General features: G+C 60.3%; 1 protein-coding gene across 7 annotated transcripts in view; it reads left to right on the top strand.

Moving 5' to 3' along the window:
• ADGRB2 (adhesion G protein-coupled receptor B2) overlaps positions 1–23,329 on the top strand; it is a 101,586-nt gene that overhangs the window by 39,994 nt on the left and 38,263 nt on the right. For 6 of the 7 annotated variants that reach the window (XM_073317504.2, XM_073317499.2, XM_073317500.2 and 3 more), the window contains 6 exons: positions 5,073–5,156; positions 8,491–8,655; positions 13,814–13,978; positions 17,499–17,663; positions 21,900–22,064; positions 22,642–22,743. In XM_073317504.2, coding sequence (XP_073173605.1) covers positions 5,073–5,156; positions 8,491–8,655; positions 13,814–13,978; positions 17,499–17,663; positions 21,900–22,064; positions 22,642–22,743 — 846 coding nt within the window. The remainder of the gene's footprint in view (positions 1–5,072; positions 5,157–8,490; positions 8,656–13,813; positions 13,979–17,498; positions 17,664–21,899; positions 22,065–22,641; positions 22,744–23,329) is intronic. The other variant, XM_073317505.2, reaches the window with a different exon arrangement.

The following is a 23,329-nucleotide window of genomic DNA, read 5'->3' as shown; positions in this document are numbered from 1 at the left end:
ACACCGCCATCAAATCAAACCGGGGCGGGCGTGGCCCCCTTCTCGGCTACCGTGTCAGCGGGGCACACGGGGTGGGTGGTGAGGGGCTGGGCTCGCAGAGGGGGCAGGTGGGCATTTGCGAGGCTGGGATCCCAGCGCTTGGCGCCTTGCCCGCTGACCTTCGCTCGCAGGGGACCGGTGCGGGGAAGAGCTTGGGGGTCCGGGATCTACAGAGGATGAACATGGGAGCCCTTTAGATGCTCACCCCAGCCCAACCCGCATCCCTTCTGCTCAGTCTGAGCTGAATTCTGCTGCGACGCTGTAACGAGGCTGGTTCTGGCAGGACCCAACAGAGAGTGCCAATTCAGGACAAATTCCTTGAAGCAGGGCAGTTACAGCACAAGGCTGGGGTTTTTCCACCTCCAAGGCAACCAAACCAGCCAGACAGAGCAGACTTTGGTCTCACCCCACTGGCTAACTACAAGTCACACAAGCAATTCCCTTAAGCACTCCAGTTTCCCAGTATCTCCACCAGTGTCCCTTGTTATAGGGACAGATGATTATGAAAACCAGTACCCCAGTAAAAGAAAAAGGGTTCTCTCGATCCCAAAGGACCAAGCCCCAGACCCAGGTCAATATACAAATCAGATCTTACCCACAAATCACGCGGTTGCCAATCCTTTAGAATCTAAAATCTAAAGGTTCATTCATAAAAGGGAAAAGATACAGATGAGAGCTAGAATTGGTTAAGTGGGATCAATGACATACAGTCATGGCAAAGTTCTTGGTTCAGGCTTGTAGCAGTGATGGAATAAACGGCAGGTTCAAATCCAGTCTCTGGAGAACACCCACAGCTGGGATGGGTCTTTCTGTCCTTGGTTCAAAGCTTCAGTGTAGCAAAGTCCCTCCAGAGGTCAGAAGCAGGACTGAAGACAAGACGGAGGAGCTGCCGCAGCTTTGTATAGTCTCTTGCCATGTGGTCTCTTTCTTTGTCCCAAAGACAAGCTGCCCCTCACATGGCCTGGAAACACCTCAGAGTTCTGTCCATAGGCAGGTCCCTGCACACCTGGCTGAGTCCCCAGGCGAGTCTGCCTTCTCTCAGTGGGTCAGTTGTGTAGCTGATGGTCCCTAATGGGCCATCCAGCAGGCTAGGCAGAGCTGACACCAACTTGTCTGGGGTGTCCCCCAGAAGCATAGCATTAGTTTGGAATACAGACAGTAGAGAGCCAATACTTATATCTTTAAATACAAAAATGATTCACGCAAACAGACAGCATAATCCGAACCAGCCAACCATCACCTCGTCTTAGACGCCTTGTTTGACCCCCTTTATACACGATTTGGCGCCACTACAGGATCTTGGTTGCAACACTGTTCTATACGATCCCAGTTCAAGTCAGTAACGTCACAGGCGCCTCTCTGGGAGCTCGGCTGCAGGGATCCGCTGCACAGCCCTCGTGAGTAGGCCCATTTCCTCCAGCCCTGCTGGGCGAGGGGAACCCCTGGCTCCCCCAGACTGCCTGAGCTGACACTCTGAGGGCAGCCTCCCCGGCTGGTCGCAGCTAAAGGCCTGAAGCTGCCCAAAGTCTCACAGTGATCTGAGATCAGAGGAGGGAGGCCCAGCTGTTAGGGGGTTCGGGGAAAGGGTGCGCACCCTGGGGGCGGGGGAGGGAGGAATGCAACAGGGGGCCTGGGTGAAATTGAGCAAAGGAAAATGTTAGCTGAACATCAGGTGACATTAGCTGCTGGGGAGATGCAGGGCCCACAGGACGTGGTTCTCTCAGGGAAGTGGTGGAAGGCTCCTGGCTTGGCCGCGGCTCTGGAGGGCGTGGTTGGGGCGGGGGGGTGGGAGCACTGTGTTCTGCTGGCGGGGGGGATACGCAGACTCCCAGGGCCTCAGCCACTGCAGCCTTGTCCACCACGAGGCCGGAATCAGCCGTGCCTCTCGCTGGCTTTTCACGTGGATCCCCCCCCAGCCTCCCGTCCGTCTCTCTTGTGCTCCGGCTGCTGGACGTGGGTCCTGCAGGAGGGTGCTAGCTAGGCTGTGAAACGCCGCGCGCTCGGCTCTCTCCAGCAGGTGGGCGCTCTCCTGGCATGTGCTCTGTGCGCCCAAGGACGTGGCAGGAGGAAGGTGCTTGGACTGTGCACCTGCCTCTAGCCGCGTCGCACCTGGTATTGCAAAACTCGCCGACAGGGGCTGGGGGAGGAACACCACAGAGCTGGGGCCAGGTTCTGCCTGGCCCTGCCCGGGCCCCCAGCATCCAAGCAGGGGACCCGGGCATCCTGCCTCCGTAGCATTTGCTATCTGCTTTGCCCTGGTGCATAGTAAATCCTGTGAGCCAGTCAGCGATCAGCTCAGCTCCCCATTGCAGGGGCTGTGTGAGCTCGCCGGTGTGTGGAACGACACCTATAGCTCTTGTCACTAGACCCTGTGTGCTGCTGGCATCCTCGTCCTGCCCCTTGCAAAGGCTGCGACGATGCTGCCCAGGGTCTGGCTGCCACATGTGCCCAGCATGGCCCAGTGGGCAGGGCTTGGGCCTCAGGACTCCTGGGTTCTCTTCCTGTCTCTGACCTGGGCAAGTCTTGCTCTCTATGGTTCCCCTTCTCCTCCCACCCTTTGTGTATTGTTAAGCTCTTCAGGGCTGGACCTATCTCTGGCTGGGTGTGTGTGTACCGCGCCTTGCACAAAGGAGTTCTGTTCTCTGTTGGGCCTCCCGGTGCTACCGCAGTGAAGTACTCCACGAGCATGCAGCAGGCCGGCCAAGTGGGCAGTGGTGTGCCTGCTTTCCAGAGTGGATGTGCTTATGGGAGCTCCTTAAATCCATTGCACGGTGGCTCTAGGTCACGGGGGTGCTGCCCGTTCCAGAAATGAGCCTTGCCGGCTGCCTGGCCTCCAGAGGGAAGCGTGCAAACCAGATGAAATCGCAGGGATCCGCAAAGGGATTTAGCGAAGAACTAGATGGTGCAAAGGGTCGAATCACCCCGAGGGGGAAGGGAGCCCCGCTCGGCAGGGGCAAGATCAGCCTTCTCTTGGAAGGTTTATTTTAACATGGGCTCTCCTAAGTGTCAGGGGACTAACTCTGTTGCCCAGAGTCAAGCTTGGTGGGTGCATCTCAGACCTGCCCTACCCTGTAACACCACCTTGCCAATGCATCGCAGTCTGGCCCCGCAGCTCCCCCTGCTATTCCAGGCCTCGTCCTCCCCCACGCCTCTAGCTCTGCAGCTGCATCTGTGCCCACCCCCCCTGCTGTTCCATGGCTCCACCCATGGCACCCTGCTAACCCAGCCCAGTCCGGCCGGAACCCCCGCTGCTTGGGCCTGCCCTGGTGCCAGCTCAGAGCTGGATGGAGCGAGAGTGTGCCAGGCAGAATCTGCAGTGAGGTGATGGACTGGGATGCTGTGAATGCTGCTCAACGGCAACACGAGGCAGTGGGTGGCGTACTGCAATGCAGGCTGCATGCCTTGGGTAGTGGGGGCAGGGCCCTGCAGTGAAACAGTGTGGTTGGAGGTAGAATGCAGTGATGCTGCAGTGTGGGAGCAGCACCCTGCAGTGGGGCGGGGCGGTCAGAGGCAGAGCGCAGTGATGCAGTAGCAGGGGGCAGGGTTTGGCAGTGCAGTCAGAGGCAGAAAGCAGTCACGCTGCAGTGGGCAGTGCAGTCAGAGGCTGAGCAAAGTGACAATGCCGCAGGGGGCAGTGCCCGGCAGTGAGGCCAGAGGCAGAGTGCAGTGATGCTACAGCAGGGGGCAGTGCTTTGCAGTGAGGCAGTGCGGTCAGAGGCGGAGGGCAGTGATGCTGCAGCAGGGGGCAGTGCCCGGCAGTGAGTCCGAGGCCGAGCGCAGTTATGCTGCAGCAGGGGGCAGTGCCCGGCAGTGAGGCAGTGCGGTCAGAGGCAGAGGGCATTGACGCTGCAGCAGGGGGCAGTCCCCAGCAGTGAGTCCGAGGCCAAGCGCAGTTATGCTGCAGCAGGGGGCAGTGCCCGGCAGTGAGTCCGAGGCCGAGCGCAGTTATGCTGCAGCAGGGGGCAGTGCCCGGCAGTGAGGTCAGAGGCCGGGCGCAGTGATGCTGCAGCAGGGGGCAGTGCCCGGCAGTGAGTCCTAGGCCGAGCGCAGTTATGCTGCAGCAGGGGGCAGTGCCCGGCAGTGCGGTCAGAGGCAGAGGGCATTGACGCTGCAGCAGGGGGCAGTCCCCGGCAGTGAGTCCGAGGCCGAGCGCAGTGATGCTGCAGCAGGGGGCAGTGCCCGGCAGTGAGGTCAGAGGCCAGGTGCAGTGATGCTGCAGCAGGGGGCAGTGCCCGGCAGTGAGGTCAGAGGCCGGGCGCAGTTATGCTGCAGCAGGGGGCAGTGCCCGGCAGTGCGGTCAGAGGCAGAGGGCATTGACGCTGCAGTAGGGGGCAGTCCCCGGCAGTGAGTCCGAGGCCGGGCGCAGTGATGCTGCAGCAGGGGGCAGTGCCCGGCAGTGAGGCAGTGCGGTCAGAGGCAGAGGGCAGTGTGTTGCTGTGTATTAGAGGCTCACACGTCACTGCAATTCCTTGGCCAGGGCAAAAGCTGCGAGGTCTGTGGGTGGGGACAGGAACGGTTCCTCGGAGATCTGGAGGTGGCTTTGCCTGCTCCCCGCCTGTCTGCCCTTGCCCAGCCCAGCACCTGCACCCTGAGTTGTTTGAGAGAGCGAGGCCTGTGTGCTGGGGCAGGGAGGAGCTGGCGGCAGGGGAAGAGGGCGAGAGAATCCAGGAACCATTAAGGGAAGCACATAGGCCTTTGGTCTAGTGGTGAGAGCACAGGCCTGGCAGTCAGGACTCCTGGGTTCTCTTCCCAGCACTGCCCCCTGTTCACTGCATGACCGCGGACAAATCATGGAAATCTCTCTGTTCCTGTGTCCCTGTCTGTAAAATGGGGATACTAATACGGTTCTGGCCACCAGTCCCATGGCGTAAAGGTCCCACAAGTGACTGGGGTGGGGAGGATTCCCCCAGTGTAGGTCTGCCGTGAGCAGCCCGCACAGACCCCTGTAGCAGCCCCAGACTCCTGTAGGCCAGGACACAGATACCACCGCCCCCCCACATTCTCTCACCAGTGTCTCCCTCTCCTCCTCTCAGGCGATGACGTGGAAGAGAATCAGAAGGTGAAAACACAGTGGCCGCGGTCGGCGGACGAACCCGGGGTTCATATGGCCCAGACAGGTAACGGTGCTGGGAGGGCAGGTTCTGTGGGTGAGGCGGTGCGTTTATACCGGGAGACGGGTAGCCAGGGCGCGAGTTCCTTGGGGAAGTACCACACCCTGCACAATGCTGGCCGGTCCCTGTGGGCCATCTTGTCCGGACACACACAGGTGTGTGCTTCCTGCAGGAAATCTGGGGGAAATGGACAGACTTGCAGCCTCCCCTGGAGGCAACGAATCTACCCGCAGGCTGGGGGAGACGTTCCAGCATCATCGGCCCTTCCCTAAGTGCCGCCAGCCCCCAAGCAAATGCAGCAGCTGCCGGTGGCGCTTGCTGGGCCTGGACGAGGCTTGGCCCAGAGCCAAGCTCTGTGGGACTTCTCTAGCCAGACGGTAGGGCCAGGGCCCCACCCAACCTGCCCTGAAGGATAGCAAGGCGGGGTTTGGGGTTAATGGTGATGATGATTTATTTGTATTACTAGGAGTCCCAGGCAGAGAGTAGGGCCCCATTGTGCTGGGCACTGGACTGGGCTCTAGCAGGCCTGGCTTCAGTTCCCTTTTCTGCCACTGGCTTCCTGAGTGACCTGGCCAAGTCACCTCATCTCTCTGCACTCGGTTTCCCATTGGCTTCTTGTATGTTCTATCCCTTTCTCCCACCTTTTGGCTGTTTAAATTGTAAGCTCTTTCAGGCAGGGACTGTCTCGCTGTGCGTATGTACAGCGCCTAGCGCAATGAGTTTGGACGGTCCCAAGGCAGTACCATAATAAACACAATGAATAGTAATATGTACAGCACAATAGGGCCTTGTTGTTGATTGGGGCCCATTGGTGGTTCTAAAAAAGCAGGAGGCCCTGAGTTCTAATCCCAGTTCTGCCACTGACTTACTGTGTGGCCTTGTCACATCACTCTGGGAATTAGGCACCTTATTACCTTTGAAGATCTGGGCCGCTGCCCCTCTGCCTCAGTTCCCCATGTGTAAAACCAAAAAAATACCCAGGGGCGATACTGTTTCCCTCCCTCCCAGGGCTGTGGTGAGGTATAATTAGCTCATGTCTGCACAGCTCTTTGAACATTAATGCTAAGTGTTGTAAGGCAGCCACCTCTGGGATGGAGCAGGGGCCAAACTGACCAGCCTCAGTGGCACTCTGCAGCAGGCTGTGTGTGACGGGAAGCCAGTTCTCCACCGGGCTGTCCCATAAATCAGCCCGGGGATGATGATAGTTCTGTGCGTTTTAATTAAGGAGAAAACCCTGACAGTTTAAAAACAACTGTCTGGCTTCCATTTACATGTGCCCTGCGCGATCTCTGGAGATGGAGCGAGTTCCTTTGTTCCCAGCCTGTGCGCCCACTTAATTTGCTCCATGTCTGTATTTTCTTTGCACCTTCCTTAGAGGAGTGAAAAAAAAATCTGTTAATTGTTTAGTTCAAACATATTTATTTAGCGAATTCAACGGGGTCATTTGAGCGCCTCTTGTTGCCCACTCCCGGATTTATAGGCTGTGGGCTGCTCCGTGCTTGGCAAGTTGGATGGAGCCTGAATCGCAGGAGTGATCAGGGTGCAGTGAGTCTGGCTTGCGGATCTCAGATACTGCCATGCCCACGGCTTGGAGATCGCTCCCATGTAGGGGCCTGATCCTGTCCCTGTTGAAATCCAAGGGGGGGTTTGCAGCCGGCTTTGGTAGGGGCAGGAGCAGCTTTCCCTCGCAGGACTTCCTCTGTCTTGGCTCCTGCTCGTCCTCCTTGTACTCAGGTTGGCATTAACGAGCCCCCCACCCTGCCAGTGAGATCAATGCCTGCCAGCACGCTGGGCCCACAGAAGAGCCCTGCTGTCCTATAGCGGACACCTCCCTGCCCCTTTCAGTCCTGTCTCTGTGGAAGTCAGCAGCCAAACTTACTGACTTTCCTGGGAGCAGGATTGGGTCCTTATCCTACTGTCTGGGTGTCTCGCTGGCTGTGAGACCTGAACAGAACCTGGTGCTGCGCGAACACGCACTGAACTGTGGTGAGTTAAAGCTCCCGGTTTGGGACGGGAACCTCTACAGTACTACAGGAGTGTGTGCGGCCCTGGCAACCCGACAATAACAAACCAGCGTCCAGCCCTGCAGTGGTGTGGCCGGCCCCAGCGCTCCTGCCTAGGAGCTTTATAACAACAAAGTGGTGCGTACGCGCAACCCTACAATAACAAACGACTGATCATCAAGCCGATGGGCACTGAGATACATGGATTAAAAATGCTGCCAAGGTGCCATGGATTGTTACAGTTGTAGTAAATTAAGGGCACAGCCCCACTGTTCACCAGCAACCCTACGATAATAAACCGTGCCAGATAACACACTGGCGTTCAAGTACCATGGAACGAATCAGGTGGTGTGCCGGATACCCTGCATCTAGTGGGCCAGATCCCCAGTAAGTTGGCCTAGCTCCATTGAGGTCAGCGGGCCAGATCGTCACTTGGTATAAATCTGCGCAGCTCCTTTGAGGTCAGTATTTATGCTGATTTTCACTAGCTGACTCCACTGGCTTCGGTGATGTTACTTCTGATTTACACCGGCGGAGCTGAGAGCAGGACCCAGCCTGTAATGGGTAATAACAGCTCAAAATTCTATCCCACCCTTTAATTTCTGACTGAGTGTGTGAGCACCTTGCTGGGAGCCCCGTTCCAGCTAATCTCCACTCTCTCTGTCTCCAGCAAATAATAATCCCCTTCCCAGGCCTCCTGCGTACGTTCACTCTTAATTTGAATGGATATCCCTACTGCTGGCCTGTCCAGTAACTTCAAACGGATCATCAAGCTTAATAAGAGTCGGATTGTTGTAAATGTCAATATCACACCTGCTCACCGGAGAAAGAGAGATGGAGCCCTGGGCCCACACAGCCAAACAGCTGCTGGGCCTGCCAGCCCAACCGCCACTGGCCATGGAGCTTTCCTAGGAACGGAGCCAGACTGGATCCGATCAGGGCCCAGTGTCCTGCTTCCGACTGGCCCACAGCAGCTGCTTCAGAGGAAGGTGCAATAAACCCTGCAGCTCTGGGATAACCTGCCCCCTGGGAAATTCGCTCCTGACCCCTATTAGTTAGAACCATTAGAGGCTAGCCCTGGGGCAGGAGGGCTTTGATTCCTTCCCAAAGCTCCTGTGTTTTATTAAGCCTCCCCAGTGTAAACCTGGCTCCTCTCGCTCTCCAGATAAATGTCCAGTCCCTTTATTTTTAACCCTGCTAAGCTCAATGACAGCATGTTGCAGTGAGTTCCGCAGGCCAATTGGGCATTGTGTGCGTGTCTGTGTCCGGCTGGGGGGCACACTGCGTTTTGAAAGAGGCCGGTTGGCCAACGCGTGTCTCTCCCTCTCTCCCCACAGGAGACCCCGCCGCAGAGGAGTGGTCCCAGTGGAGCGTCTGCTCCCTGACGTGCGGGCAGGGCTCTCAGGTGCGCACACGCTCCTGCGTCTCATCTCCCTACGGGACGCTGTGCAGCGGGCTGCTGCGGGAGACGCGGATATGCAATAACACGGCCACCTGCCCAGGTACGGGGGGGCTGGCAGCGTGGAGGGGGGAGTTGTGGCACTTGGTTCCATTTCATAACTAGGGTCCCCTGCCCCCACCTCTCACCCACCGGCTGTGCCATGGGCACAAACTGGCCCCATGGGGGTGCAGAGATGCTGTATCGCTAGGATGTGCAAAGCCGCCCGTCCCAGGCTGCAGTAAGCATCAGCTGGCCAGGTAGGTGAGCTGTGGGGATCAGGATGGCAGGGACGGGGTGACCCTAGGCTTCTCTTTCCCCCTTCCTGAGCTGGAGTGATGGTCTCTCTCCCAGCCCCCACACCATCCTCCCGTGGGGGACCCAGCCTCCCCGTGAGCCATCCCCATCCTGCCTGGGGGAGCAGCAGCAGGACATCCTAAGGGCCAAGTGAGAAACTCCTGTCCTTTCTACGCCTGGTTTCCTGCTCTGGGATCCGCCCACTGGATCCTGATCTCAGCTGTGTCGGGGAGGGGTGAAGCCACTGGCTCCAGGACAGCCACTTGACCTGGGGCATGTGAGACCAGACCCCGGCCCGCCCCTCACAAGGTGCTGGCGCGGGGCGGGGATTCTGTCCTGGGGCAGTGCAGCGTGGGCGGGGTTAGATCCCGATCCAGCTCTCAAAGGGGATGCGGAACCGGGCTTTGAGCTGGCTCATGCTGCCGTGAATCCCGAGTGACTCTGTCGTGGTAAGGAGAAGTGATTTCTCATTTACACCAGTGTAGTTAATCCGTTGGCCTGAGCGAGAGACGTGCAGGACGCAGGGTGTAGCCCATATCCTGTCCCCCAGGGGACACCTCTGTAGGACTGAACCTTGGCTTCACGCACGAGGCGCTGACATGTGTGAGCGTGGTGTATTTATCTCTAACGTTACGCTGACCAGCCGGGATCTTGATATGCTAAGCAGATAATCCTGATGATGACGTTGGTGCGGTGAGTTAGGTGGGTTCTCAGCCCAGCTCCGAGTGGAGACAGGCACCCACAAAAACCATCGCGACACTTGCTTGCAGGCTCAAGCAGTGCCATGGGGCTGAGCTCCCTTCACCCACAGGACAGAACCAGAGCCCCCAAGTGGGGAGTGAGGCAGGGACCAGGCGTGCCCTGATTCTCCCCTGCTGAACCTGGGCACGAACTGAAACTCCCAGGGCTGGCGACCCGGCCAAAGCGCTCAGCAATCCCCTGCCAGGTGGTGTCTCTGCTGCGGGAAATGCCCCACACAGGCCCCCAGCAGGGAGGAAGGTATTTTAGGGTAGGGAACGAGTCTTTGCCTGGGTTGAAGGAGGGATTCAATCGGGGGAGGACGGCGCCTGCCTGGATCCCATAGAGATGGTGCATGCGATGGCATGGAAGGACGGGGCCTGTAGCTGCCGTGTCCCCGGCACCGGCTTGCAGGGTTAGAGCGCAGGTAGCCGGCACGTGACGCTTGGAGTGTTGGCTGTGCATGGCCAGCCCGTTGGGAGCAGGTTCCCTGGCTGCCAGGGACATCTTGGTCCTGTGCCTTGTGCTGTTACACTCAGGGCATGTCTACACAGCAGCCGGGAGGGTGACTCCCTGCTCGGGTAGATGTGCCCAGGCATGCTCTGCTCGAGCAAAGGTGCCAAAAACAGCCCTGTGTCCGTGGCGGCTCGGGCTGGCCATCCGACTACAGACCCACCCGACCCCCTGGCTCCGTACTGGGCTAGCCTAGCCGCCCCCCGGGGTGGCGTTGTCTTTGGGAGCTCAGAGAGAGGTGGGCAGCTTCTCCCGAGTGGGGGCAAGTCTCCCTACCTGACACACACCCAGCCAGCTCAGTGATCCATCTCGGCTCAGGCTCAGATAGCAAGTGTAAAAAATCGGGACGGGGGTGGGGGGTAATAGGTGCCTATATAGGAAAAAGCCCCCAAAATCGGGACTGTCCCTGTAAAATCGGGACATCTGGTCCCCCTAGGCTCAGTGGCCAGCAGCGCGGGGAGCCCCTTGAATTGCCAGACCAGGTCCTGAGCATCTTCCGCTCCCACAGACGTCAGCTGAGAGGACTGGGCCCAGCATGTCGCTGGCCTTGGCTGGTCTGGGGCTCCAAGGCTGGGAAGGACGCTAGGCACCACACTGGTTCTGCTGCAGACCTGTGAGTGGTATCGGTGTTTTCCCTCGTTCAGCCACCTGCCCAGGGGCCTTGTCCAGGCCAGGGGCTGAGGTGTGACCTTACAAGCGAGAGCCTTTCACACGTGCTAAACTGGCTGACTTACAGTCGGCCTGGCATGTGTGGCCTAGTGGGTAGAACCCTGGGCTGAGATGTAGGAGACCTTCATTTTATTCCCAGCTCCGCTGCTGGGTGACCCTGGGTAAGTCACTTCCCAGTTCTCTGCCTCAATTTCCCCCTCGACACAGTGGGGATAATGATGGGAGCTGGGGCCGAAAAGGGCTCGGTGTTATTTTTATTGTCCACCCTAGATTGCCATATGTGTTAGCAGGTGTGTGCTAAGACCACGCCTTGAATCTTAGTCCAGACAGGGCCTCCCCATCTTCTACCCTTCTGGCCCTTCCTGATCTTCCCAGTCTGATTGCCAAGCCTGGCTTCATTTCATTGCAAGTGCTAGTGGAATAAAAAACCCAACAGACTTGTCATGGGCTCAATCCCCACAAGCAAGAGGAGGGCTGTGTGGGGGCGGGGGTAGGAGCTGTTCTGAGAGTTGACCTCTTCCTATTGCCATGGCCTCGGATGAGCTGCGGGTGGGCTCAAGGAGCCACGGTCATTACAGGATCAGGGCCTTTGCTTCCCTGCAGCTGGATTCTCTCTCTCAGTCTAATCTGGCCCCCTTTGGGGGCTTCCTGGCTGTCATAAAATGACAGCGTGGGCAGAAAGAGTCTGCTTGTCATGTCATAACTCTCCTCTGCGTTCCCCAGCCACGGGCTGACGCGGGCTGTGTCCCCTCCTCTAGTCCAGGAGGAGATTTTTCTCCAGGCTGAAGGCTTTTAGCTCAGTGATGGCTCGGTCTTCTCCTCCTCTTCCCGGAGCTTTCAGGTTATCCCTCCCAACTGCTGTTTGATTCTCAGAAAGCTCAGGTTTCAGAGTAACAGCCGTGTTAGTCTGTAGTTGCAAAAAGAAAAGGAGTACTTGTGGCACCTTAGAGACTAACCAATTTATTTGAGCATAAGCTTTCGTGAGCTACAGCTCACTTCACTTCCCTGAGGACTAAAGATGCTATGCAAAGGCTTTGAAGATGGGCGAGGTGTTGAAACTGCCGGCGGAGCCATGGAAATGTAAAGCACGAGGGCTCTGACTGCCGGTGCTGAACCAGTGGAAACTTGGCCCTTTGCATCTAGTCGGTTTCACTGCTTTCCCCTCCTTGGTTCATCGGTTTCACTGTGGTTGGCAAGACCCCTATAAACATCAGCGGAGGAACAGGAGCATCCCCCCTCTCGCCCCCCGTGCAATAGTTCCTTTATTTCAGAGTAGCAGCCGTGTTAGTCTGTATTCGCAAAAAGAACAGGAGGACTTGTGGCACCTTAGAGACGAACCAATTTATTTGAGCATCAGCTTTCCTGAGCTACAGCTCACTTCATCGGATGTTGATTTTCCACTGAATGCGTCCGGTGAAGTGAGCTGTAGCTCACGAAAGCTGATGCTCAAATAAATTAGTTCATCTCTAACGTGCCACAAGTCCTTCAGTTCCTTTGTTGACTCTTTTATTTTTAACAAACCTGAATTATTTTTAAAAATCAGAAACTGGAATTTTGAAAAATAACCATTTTTTTTTATAAGTCCCAAGCGGGCCATGACCCTGTGACCCGATTAGTGTGTGGTCCTGCCATCGGAGTCTGTGACCGGATTCTCACAGCTAGGCAGGGTCCTGGGGTCGCCAGTGGGGTCCCACGTGGATCCATCCACACGCATCAGATTGCAGCCGGACATTCAGGTTTTCAAGGCCTTGTCTGCAGGGGAAGGTGCCACTAACGCAACTTATTTCAGGGAACTTCTCTGGCTGGTGCTACACAGGAGGGCCGACCAGAGGATCACAGAGGTCCCCTGTAGACTTAGGCTTTATTAATCTAAATAGGCTTTGAAACCACTTTAGTTAAACTGGAGCAAAGCCACATGTGGCTGTTCTGGTTTCAGGTTATTTTGGCGTAAATAAACCTGTTCCTAATCGACTTAAGCGAAACTGGACTAAGGGTGTCTGCACAGGAGCTTGCACTAAATCGGTTTCAGTTCACACCTGAGGTTAGATAAGTGCTCGTTTCTTGCGTAGACAGGCCCGAAGGGCGTTAGGTGCCCGCTGTAACCCAGTGGGGGGCGTTTTACAGCTCCACCCCTGTGCAATGCCCACAGAGAATGTGGGTCTGTTAGAGGCTCAGCGAGAGAAACAGGCTCGGAGAGGTGAAGTGACTCCTCCCAGGACGTATGGCGAGTCAGTGGCGGCTCTGGGAATAGAACCCAGGAGTCCTGACTTCTGCTGTGGCAGCTCATGCGGTTAGCTCAGGAGGTCCCCGGTTCATCCCCTGGTGTGGTGGCCATCACCCAAAGATCCCCTGGGCCTTGGAGTCTGCTGATCTCCCACCATGTCGAGCGTTCACTGGGATCTTTTAATCACTCTTGGCCCCACCTCACTGCCACCGCAGCCTTTGGAACCAGCCTGAAGGAAAAGGCTGCCTTGGGTTAACGTGCTCTAGCTAGGCGGTTATACTAGGGGGTGTGGCTGAGACTAGGGACTGGAGGAGAGTCTGACCTGGCTGTGTGGGAGACAGACCCTCGCTCCTCTGCTATCTCTGTGGCCCCCTTGCCCTCTGAACATTTCTTATGATCGTTGAGTCCCGGGGAGGGAGGAGAGCTCCAGTGGTCAGAGCAGGGGAGTGGGAGTCAGGACTCCTGGGTTCTGTTCCCAGCACTGCCACTGACTCACTGTGTAGCCTTGGAGAAGTCACATCGCTGATCCGTGCCTCAGCTTCCCCACCCGTAGAACGAGGGTTGTGATGCCTCCCTGGCCACGGTGGGATTTGAGCCCCGTTTCACAAGTGCTTCCAGGTCTTCAGTGCAGCAGCTCAGGCCTTCCCTCTGCCGTGGGGGCGCTGCTTTGGGTGCGGGCCTGCACTCCTGGGACGGAGCGCCCCCAATCCCTGTCCCCCGCCATGCCGTCTGCTGCGCGCGGGCTGGGCCGGAGGCGTGATTGCTGTGTGCTGTATTGCAGTGCACGGCCTGTGGGAGGAGTGGTCCCCGTGGAGTCTGTGCTCCGTGACCTGCGGGCGAGGGGCCAGGACGAGAACCCGGCAGTGCGTAGCTCCGCAGCACGGCGGGAAGGCCTGCGAGGGCCCCGAGGTGCAGACTAAGCCCTGCAATATCGCAATCTGCCCTGGTTAGTAACTTGCTCCTTGGCTCTTCTCCTCCGCGCTTTCCCGCTCGGCTTTCCCGCTTGCCTGCCTTCCCTGGCCATCCCTCGAAGCCCTCAGGTGGCCTCGCCCCCGGAGACAGCCCCACGCCACGCTCAGAAAAGGCAGCTCCCGTCCCTGGGCGGCCTCAGGGCACTTAGGCTCTGATCCTCAAAGGTATTTAGGCTCCCAGCTTGGACTGAAATCAAAGGCAAAGACCTTTTGAGGTCCTATGCGTTAGGTTCCCCCCGGGACTGAGAGCCCTGGGAACAGCCTAGAGAGACTGGTACCGAGGTCATCTTCCGTCCCCCGGCTGCCCCTCAGCTATCCGCTAGCCGGCACGCAGGCTCGGAGTGCAGGGAGCAACGTGTGTGTGTGTGTGTGTGGGGATCACGAGGGGCGGGCGGGGGGACTGATAGGGCTGTGGCACGGGATGCAGATGTCGTGCTGGAGAGGGATGATTTGGGGAGCGGACGAGGCATGCCCGTTTGTTCCTTTCCCTGAGCTAGGACAGCGGGTTGGAAGGGGACTCGGACGGGAGTTTGGTCGGAATGAGGCCGGCGGGGGGTGACCCAGGGGAGCGAGGTGTGAGTGCGAGCGAAGAGGGCGGCTGGGGTGACTGGGAGGGGGATACGTGACTCCAGCTTAGACAGACATCCCCCCACATTAAAGCCCAGGTTCCCCAGCTCTGGGGCTGAATGGCCTGCGTCCAGCTCCCGATGGGGCCAGTGCCTGTGATCCGGGGGCTAGCAGCAAACGCAGCCGTCTCACTACGTGTGGCAGCTCGGCCGGGGCCCCGGCGGGCTCAGCAAGTGACATTTTTGTGGGCGTGCGGGATGCACGTGAAATACACTGAGCGTCCCCAGAGGGTCGCCTTGATTCCAGCCCCTTGTGGGGAGGGGGAGAGCCCCGGGGGCTGGGGAGGAGGAACGGGAGCAGAGTCTTCCTGAGACAGGACTGTGAGACATCTGGGTGGCATATCGTGCTATGCCCCAGCCTGGCTTGTTAGCTCACAGGCCCTGTGCGCGCCGGGAGGCCACAGCTGTTCCCTGGGGCGCTGGAGGAGGGAGGTGTGAGGGCAAAGGAGGGTGATGTGATGGGGCTGTAGTGAGGCATGAGATGTGGGTACGCAGAGCTCTATGGGCAAGAATGGAGTTGTGGGATGGGGTGAGGGGGCATATTGGGCAGAGTAAGGGGGAGGAGCTGTGGGGATTCGGAGAAGGGGCCCTATAGGGGCAGGAGCATACAATGGGCCAGCTGAGATTGTAAGTAGACCCCTCTGGGAGCAGTGCCAGGCATAGGGGGGCTCTGGGCCTGTCCCATCAGGGAACTTTGCTGCCAGTTCCCTTTCAGCAGCCAGAGCTCCCCAGCGGGCGGGGGCTGCCAGCGGACGTAGCCGAGGTGAAATCGCCAGCGAGGCTGCGGGTGGCCGCCCCATCTGTGCCTGCTGCTTTAAAGGAGGGGCAGCGTGTAGCTCCGTCAGCGGTGACTCCTGCCCGCCCCGTCACTGGCCGGGGGAGAGCAGAGGACGAGGGGCTCCCCCTTTCTGTGGAACCCCCACCTCCGTGCTGAGTCCTGACACGGCCCCTTGGGATACTCCCCGAGAGATCGGGGATGTGGGGGCTCTTCCCCCTGAACGCTGTTCATGTCTCCAGGGTGTCTCCCTAGCTCAGAGGCCCGGGGTGGAGGGTTGCTGCCCCACAGTACCTGGGCTGCAGTGGGTCACTCCGGGCTCTGCCTTTGACCCAGCATGGTGGGCGGGTGTCGCTCATCTCTGTCGGTGGGGGGGGAAGCTGACAAGTAGCACCCAGCAGGCTGCAGGCGGGTCGTTTGTAAGCAGCTTTGTGTCCAGGGCTAACGAGCAATTCCCTCCAGGGCAGAGCTGGGCAGTGGCCCAGGGCGGGGGATGGCATGGCATGCTGGGGTGGGAACCCTCCCAGAGCCCCACGGTGCCCACCAGGAGCCAGGAGGAGGAAACGGGAGTGAGGGGAGGCAAAGAACAACTGCCCCAGCTGGGGTCGATGGGCCCTGCTCCACTGGAGCGAGTGGGCCGGGTCCCCTTGCTGTCGAGCGGTGGTGGCCACACCAGTGGCGGATCTGGCCCGAAGCGCTTTCTCTCTCTCTCTCTCTCATCCAGTTATTGATTTTGTGGCAGTAGATTGCCAGCTGACTCTTCGCTGCCCTGTTGGGCGGCTGACGGGCCAGACAGGCTGGTACCAGCCTGTGGGGAGGGCGAATAGCTATGTGATCCCAACAGGGGCCTGGGGCCAGGAGTGCATCGAGAGCGATGGGGAGGAAACGTATTCGCTTGTTTCTGAGCCTCCACCCTGCCCCACCCGGGCCTGTCTCCCAGATCCATCCCCTGGCGCGCGGGGCCATCCCCGAGCCCCACGTCGGTTAGTTTCTCTCTCCTTCCTGGTTTCAGTGAGCGGATCCGCTGCATTTCCATGGTGGTGGTTTTAGGACACGGGTCAGGCCAGGGGCTGGGAGTTGGATGCTCAGGAGGCGGACGGGGGCCTAGATGACCTGCGGGTGCTCCTGCAGAGCCAGCCTGCTGCTCTGGGCTGCCTGGCGGCTCGTTAACGCTCCCTCCCACCTGGGCCTGGCAGGACACCCCAGTCATGGGGAAAGATCCATGCCGGGTGGGAGCGCCACCGGGAGCTGCAGAGGGGAGGAGTCGCGTCTGCTCTGCACCCCAGTAAGGGCCCTGCTAAGGGCTAGCGGGAGGATTCATGGCTCATCCTGCTCTGCTGGTGTGGGGGAAGTGGGGGGGCGTAGTCAGGGCAGGATCCTTCCGCTCTCCGGATGCATCTCGGCTCTGCCGTGCAGCGGAGATGCTGCTCACACGTCTCAGCCCGGGGTCACCCTGGGGATGCCCACAGACCCCCGCCCCCCAGTGTTTCCTGTAAAGAGGCTGGTGGGAGCAGGCCCAAGTGTGTCTTGGCCTGCTGTCCGCTGAGCCGCTGCAGCGGGACCACTCCTGGGGCTAAGGCAGAGAGTCCCCCTGCAATGCGCCCCCCACCCTCCATGGCTGGAGCCTGGGGCTCTCTCGCCGGAAGCACCGGCAGCCCACGGCGGGAGCAGCAGGCTGTTACCCGGCAGCGCTCTGCTGAACTGTAGCACCGTTGGCGTGCAGGGGAACAGGAACCACCAGAGCGGGCCGAGTCCTGGTGACCCCTGCCTGGGTGGCAGCACCGTAACCACCGCGGGGAGGCAGGAGGTGAACCCAGAACCTCGAACACCACAACACAGGCAGCTAGAGTTTCAGCTCTAGGAGCAGCTGTTAGCTGGCAGCAGTAGTAGGCCATTACCCTCTAACCGGCCAGCCACTAGAGCGGGATGTGATGCACACTTTGCCAATGTGTGGCCGAAGCTCATAACCGGATAGGGGAGGACGAGGTTCGTGCCTGGATCTGGACACCAGGGCCTAGAGGAATTGCCCCTGCCTCCCGTCCCCCCAGCTCCTGTTCGCACTAACCACCTTCTCTCCTGTGCTTTCCCCGGCAGTGGAAGGTCAGTGGCTGGAGTGGGGCTCGTGGAGCCGGTGCTCGGTGTCGTGTTCCAATGGGACCCAGCAGCGCACGCGCAAATGCAGCGTCTCGGGCCACGGCTGGGCGGAGTGCAAAGGAGCCCACGCCGACGCCAGGGAGTGCATCAACCCCAACTGCCCAAGTAAGGCTCACGCGCGCTCCTTACGCTGTGGGGGGGCAGGGGGCTTGGGCGCAGCAGGGCACGGCGTGGCTGGGACAGGCCACGGGGAGGGCGTCAGAGCTCGGAGAAGCTGAGGACACCGTGCTGGGCGTTGCTTTGGTGCAGACTAGTCCACACGTGGCAGGTGCTGGCATGTTGGGGCCCAACCCCTGCACAGGGACTCTGGCGGGAGAGTAGGAGCGCCTCTGGGTGGGTAAATGCCCCCTTTCGGTAGCTGGGTGTGAGCAGCGGTGCTGTGTTGGGGGGGGGCGCCTGCATTGCCCTGGGTGTGAGTGGTGGTGCTGTGTCGGGTGGGGGGGCGCCTGCATTGCCCTGGGTGTGAGTGGTGGTGCTGTGTCGGGGGGGGGGGGGGGCGCCTGCATTGCCCTGGGTGTGAGTGGTGGTGCTGTGTTGGGGGATCCCGTGCATCCTGGTGGGTGTGAGTGTCAGTGCCCTGTCGGGGGGGGGGGTTCCCGTGCATCGTGGGGTGCGTGAGTGGCAGTGACACATTGGGGGTAGGGTCCCTGTGGGTCACTGTGGGTGTGAGCGGCGGTGCCGTGTTGGGGGGTCCCCAAGTGTCGCTGTGAGTGTGAGCAGCGGTGCTGGGGTGGGGGTATCCCCGTGTGTCGCTGTGGGTGTGAGCAGCGGTGCCGTGCCGGGGTGAGGAGATCTCCATGTGTCCCTGTGAGTGTGAGCAGCGGTGCTGCGTCAGGAGATCCCCATGCACTGCGGTGAGTGTGAGCAGCGGTGCTGGGGTGGGGGTATCCCCGTGTGTCCCTGTGGGTGTGAGCAGCGGTGCCGTGCCGGGGTGGGGAGATCTCCATGTGTCCCTGTGAGTGTGAGCAGCGGTGCTGCGTCAGGAGATCCCCATGCACTGCGGTGAGTGTGAGCAGCGGTGCTGGGGTGGGGGTATCCCCGTGTGTCCCTGTGGGTGTGAGCAGCGGTGCCGTGCCGGGGTGGGGAGATCTCCATGTGTCCCTGTGAGTGTGAGCAGCGGTGCTGCGTCAGGAGATCCCCATGCACTGCGGTGAGTGTGAGCGGCGTTGCTGGGGTGGGGGTATCCCTGTGTGTCGCTGTGGGTGTGAGCGGCGTTGCTGGGGTGGGGGTATCCCCGTGTGTCGCTGTGGGTGTGAGCAGCGGTGCTGCATCAGGAGATCCCCATGCACTGCGGTGAGTGTGAGCGGCATTGCTGGGGTGGGGGTATCCCCGTGTGTCCCTGTGAGTGTGAGCAGCGGTGCCGTGCCAGGGTGCAGGGATCCCCAGGCGTCACTGTGGGTGTGACCCGTGGTGCCATGTTGGAGGATCCCCGGGCGTCGCAATGTGTGTGAGCAGTGGTGCTGTGCAGGGGTGGGGTGGGGGGGGTCCATGTGTCCTCACGCTTGGCATGGTTTGCCTAGTGAGTGGGGGTTTGTTCACACTGAGCCGCCCCGCTGCTGATGTGCAGTGGGAGGAGCTGCCTGACCCTCTGTGCAGGGTGCCCTGTCTCCCGGATCCAGGTTTGTGCGGCGCTCGCTGTAGAATGGGCTCTGTCCTGCTCCCCGAGCCCGCTGCTGTCCTGGGTCTCTGATCCCGGTCTCAGCTGTTCTTTCGGGATCTCTGCATCCAGCAGCTCCGGCTGTCCCTCTTAGCCTGTGGCCACCGCAGCAGCTGGCATCTCTGCTCCATGGCAGGCCCTGGGCTGGGTCCCAGACTCGGCGTAAACACATTTAAACTGAGCCACAGACAGGGCCCGTGAACCCGTCTGCGGCACCAGCTGCGCTCCATAGGATCGCTAATCCCCAAGTAGTGGGGATGGAGCTGCCCGTCAGCAAGCGACGGTGAGAGATGGGCCCCGGCTGCCTCTCCCCGCCACAGAGCTAATCGGTCAGCTTTTATGAGAGCTAAAGCAGAGGAGCTGGGGGACAGGGTACGTCCAGAGCTGGGGAGCACCCGTCTCCATCTCCTGGGGGCTCCTGCTCGCTTGGTGATAGTTGTGGCTCCCCGCTGGGCTCGAGCGCTAGCCCCATGGCACGGCGGCATCGTGGGCCTGCCAGGGGTCCATGGCTCCCACGGGGGGGGGCACAAGCATCCGTGTGAGCGCTCGCGATGGCACTAGGAGCCCGCTGGCCCAGGTGCACGGACTCGGCATGTAGCTCTGGGAATGCGCCCATGCACGAGCACGCCCGGTAGCGTGGGGAGCTGAACATGTAGGCGTGAACCTTCACAACCGCCCAGAACCACTCGTGCGCGCGTGCAGCAGCAGCAGATGCCCTGACGAAGGGCCCCGTGGCTGGTCAGTTGCTGCCAGGACCAAGGACACATCCAAGGAGATGCTGGCCTGGCTCAGCGTGAGCCTCCAGGCTCCCGCGCAGAGAGGTTTAATCCTTAGCCCTGCCGCTAGCCGGGGGAGGTTTGCTGTCAGTCCAGCAGGCGGCCCCAAAGACCCAGGGTTCTCTCCCGCTTTCACACTCGTGGTCTGCCTGTGTGTGCTTCAGTGTAGTCGGTATGTGCAAATGCAGCCTGGGCAAGTGTGCACAAGCGGGCACCAGTGCAGGGTGCAGCTGTCTCATAGGCTCACGTGCATCCCGAGCGGAGCCAAGGACCTTTCCCGGACCTTGGTGGCCCTTCGGTGCAGAGGATGGTCCTTTCCTGCCAGCCTGCACCTGCCAGCCAGCGCGGGGTGAGCCGGTCTGTGAGAGTCGGCCCCGGGACAGGGGCGGGCAGGTCTCCTGACGATGCTCTTGGCTTGGCCTTGATCCTTCCCCCTATTCCCAGTCAGCCCCGGTCCCTCGGGTGGGTCCAGACAGGCCCTGTGCACCCAACCCTGGAGGGAGGGCAGGTGTTCGGCCCAGTGCAAAGCAAGGGCAGCTGCTGTCACGTGCCTGCTGACCTTTAAATGTCACTTGGCTGCCGTGAGCTGCATGGAAAGGTTGGGGGCGCCGGCTCCTGGCAGGTCACGTGGCACATCAAGGCTGCTCGGAGGGGGGAGAGACAATCCGGGGAGGGAGACCGGAGCCAAGCTGCTGAGCCCCACAAGGCTCCGAGATCGGCGGGCAGCGCTGCAAACCTGCCGCTCTGGGCCGCTCGAAGGCTGCACGCTCCGCCCCCTGGATCTGCGTGCCAGTGGCGAGGCCGGGCGGCGTGACCCAAAGCCTGGGGCGCTGGGCTAGGAGGCGGGAAGCCTGGCTTCGAAACCCACCCCCCTCGCTGAGAGTCCCAGGGTGCGTCGCTTCCCTGCTCCGCGCCTTGGTTTCCCCATCTGTGCAAGGCTGGCAGCGATACTGACCCACCATTGGCCGATGCCTCGAACCTCAGCGGCGTCTCCTTGGACTCTGCTGTGGCACCGGACCCTGACCCTTTGGGGGTGGAGGTCCCCCCAGCCCTGCAGGGGTACAACCAATGGACTGAACCAGGGAGCATCAGGAGGAGAGGCAGGGGGGATGGGGAGCTGCATAGGTGGCTGGAGCCGGGCCCGCAGAGGGGGTCCTGGGGAGAGCAGGCGGGCTCTGTCTGGGCTCCTCTGGATTGGCAGGTGTCACGGAGTGTGGGGGAGTCCAGGCCCTGCACCCCTCTTCCTGGGACTCACTGAGACTCTCAGCCAGCCAGTAAAACAGAAGGTTTATTGGACAACAGGAACACAGTCCACAACAGAGCTTGTGGGTACACCCAGGACCCCTCAGTCAAGTCCTTCTGGGCGAGCAGGGAGCTTAGACCCCAGCCCTGGGGTTCCCTGTGTTCCTCCACCCAGCCTCAAACTGAAACTAAACCCACCCAGCAGGTTCCCTGCTGCAGCCTCCGTCCACATTCCTGGGCAGAGGTGTTACCTCCCTTCCCCTCCTGGCTCAGGTGACAGGCTCTCAGGTCTCCCATCCCCAGGGCACATTCCCAGGTCAACACTCCCCCCTCCCTGCTGCGTCACATCGTCACAGCAGGCAGAGGGTGGGAGCGTGGGTCTTGGGGGGCAGGGGTGTTGGGACTGAAAGGACAGGAATGCTGGGGGTGGTGCTAATTAGCCGAAGACACCCTGGGACACAAGGGGACATTTGTCTCGTTTGGTTGAAATGAAGCTGAAATGATTGATTAATGGGTTTAATAATCTGTAGAATATTTGATTAAAGTCATTATGGGCTGGCGCGGCCGTGTCCCAGTCTCTGGCAGTCCCTCTCGCTTGTCTGTCTGTCTGGTCCCTGCCCTGCCTGCATCAGGGCCCTAACATGCATCTCTTGCTCCCCCTCGCAGCCGACGGCAAGTGGGGCCCATGGAACCACTGGAGCTTGTGCTCCAAGACGTGCGACACGGGCTGGCAGAGACGTTTCCGGATGTGCCAGGGCACGGGCATGCAAGGTTACCCATGCGAGGGCTCTGGAGAGGAGGTCAAGACGTGCAATGAGAAGAAGTGCCCAGGTACTTGGTGGAGAGTCTGCCGACCCCTGCTCAGCCTCCAGCCCAGCACGCGGGCTCCCCCTGCCTCGGGACCCAAGGACTCTGCCTCTCTCTGACCAGCTGGTGTGATGCCTTCCGTCCAGCCAGCTCCTCCTCCTCCTGTCCTGCCCTGACACCCAGCCAGCCCGTCCGTCTGTCCTTCCACCTGCCTGCGCTCCCTGTAGCCATCTGTCCTTCTACCTACCCACCTTCTGTCCATCCTTCCACCCGCCCTCTGTCCCTCCATCTGTCTGTCTGGCCTTCCACCCGCACGCTGTCCCTCCATGCGTCTGTCCGTCCTTCCACCCACCCGCTATCTCTCCACCTGTCCATCTGTCCTTCCACCCACCCATCGTCTCTGCATCCGTCCTTCCAGCCGCCCGCTGTCCGTCCAGCTCCCTCTCTCAAGCCTGTCCTCCCTCCACCCCACCAGCTGACCGGCCACATACCTGCTAGTCCTGCCCAGCAGGCACCCCCCTTCCTCCCGCACCAGTCTAGTGGCCCATCCATGCAGAGCAGCCGTCCGGGGGCCCATCTCACCCTCGCATTCCCTTGGCAGCCTACCATGAAATGTGCAAGGACGAGTACGTCATGCTGATGACCTGGAAGAAGACGGCCGCTGGCGAGATCATCTACAACAAATGCCCACCCAACGCCACCGGTGAGCGGCCGCGGCACCATCTCTGCCCCAGCTCCCACCTGGGCTGAGAGCCGAATGGGGAGGGGGGCCAGGCATGTGGGCTATGGGATTCACTTGCCGGCAGGCTCTTTTCTCTCATGACCCTGCCTGCTCCCCGGGACCCCCTTGCACTCCCCAGAACAAGCTGAGCTAAGGCTGCTGGCCCCTGAGTAATTCTGCTGCCTTCCTAGAAGAGCTGATTCCCCGGCCTGGCTTCCCCATGGCACCTTGTTGGGTGGGGTTTGGGTGGCTGCAGGCTGCTGCTAGGGCTGGGACTTGGGGGAATCTGTGTGCGTTGGCTCTGGGGGGGGGGCTGCGGGCACTGGGGCTGGATCTGGGCCTGGGGGCTGTGGACACTGAGGCTGGAAGGCAGGGGCTGCTGGCACACTGGGGAGCTGTGGGCACTGGGGGGCAGGGGCTGCAGGTGGTTGCTGGGGCTGGAGCTCGGCCTGGAAGGCTGTGGGCACTGGGGTTGAGGGGCAGGGGCTGAGGGCTGGAGCTGAGCCTGGGGCTGTGGGCTCTGGAGCTGGGGGGCAGGGGCTATGGGCAATGGGGCTGCGGGCTGGAG

The sequence above is a fragment of the Lepidochelys kempii genome, chromosome 19 (assembly GCF_965140285.1).
Source record: "Lepidochelys kempii isolate rLepKem1 chromosome 19, rLepKem1.hap1, whole genome shotgun sequence".
In the NCBI taxonomy this organism is placed as follows: Eukaryota; Metazoa; Chordata; order Testudines; family Cheloniidae; genus Lepidochelys; species Lepidochelys kempii.
Note: the sequence above shows the minus strand (reverse complement) of the source record. Positions and strands in the feature narration are given on the sequence as shown.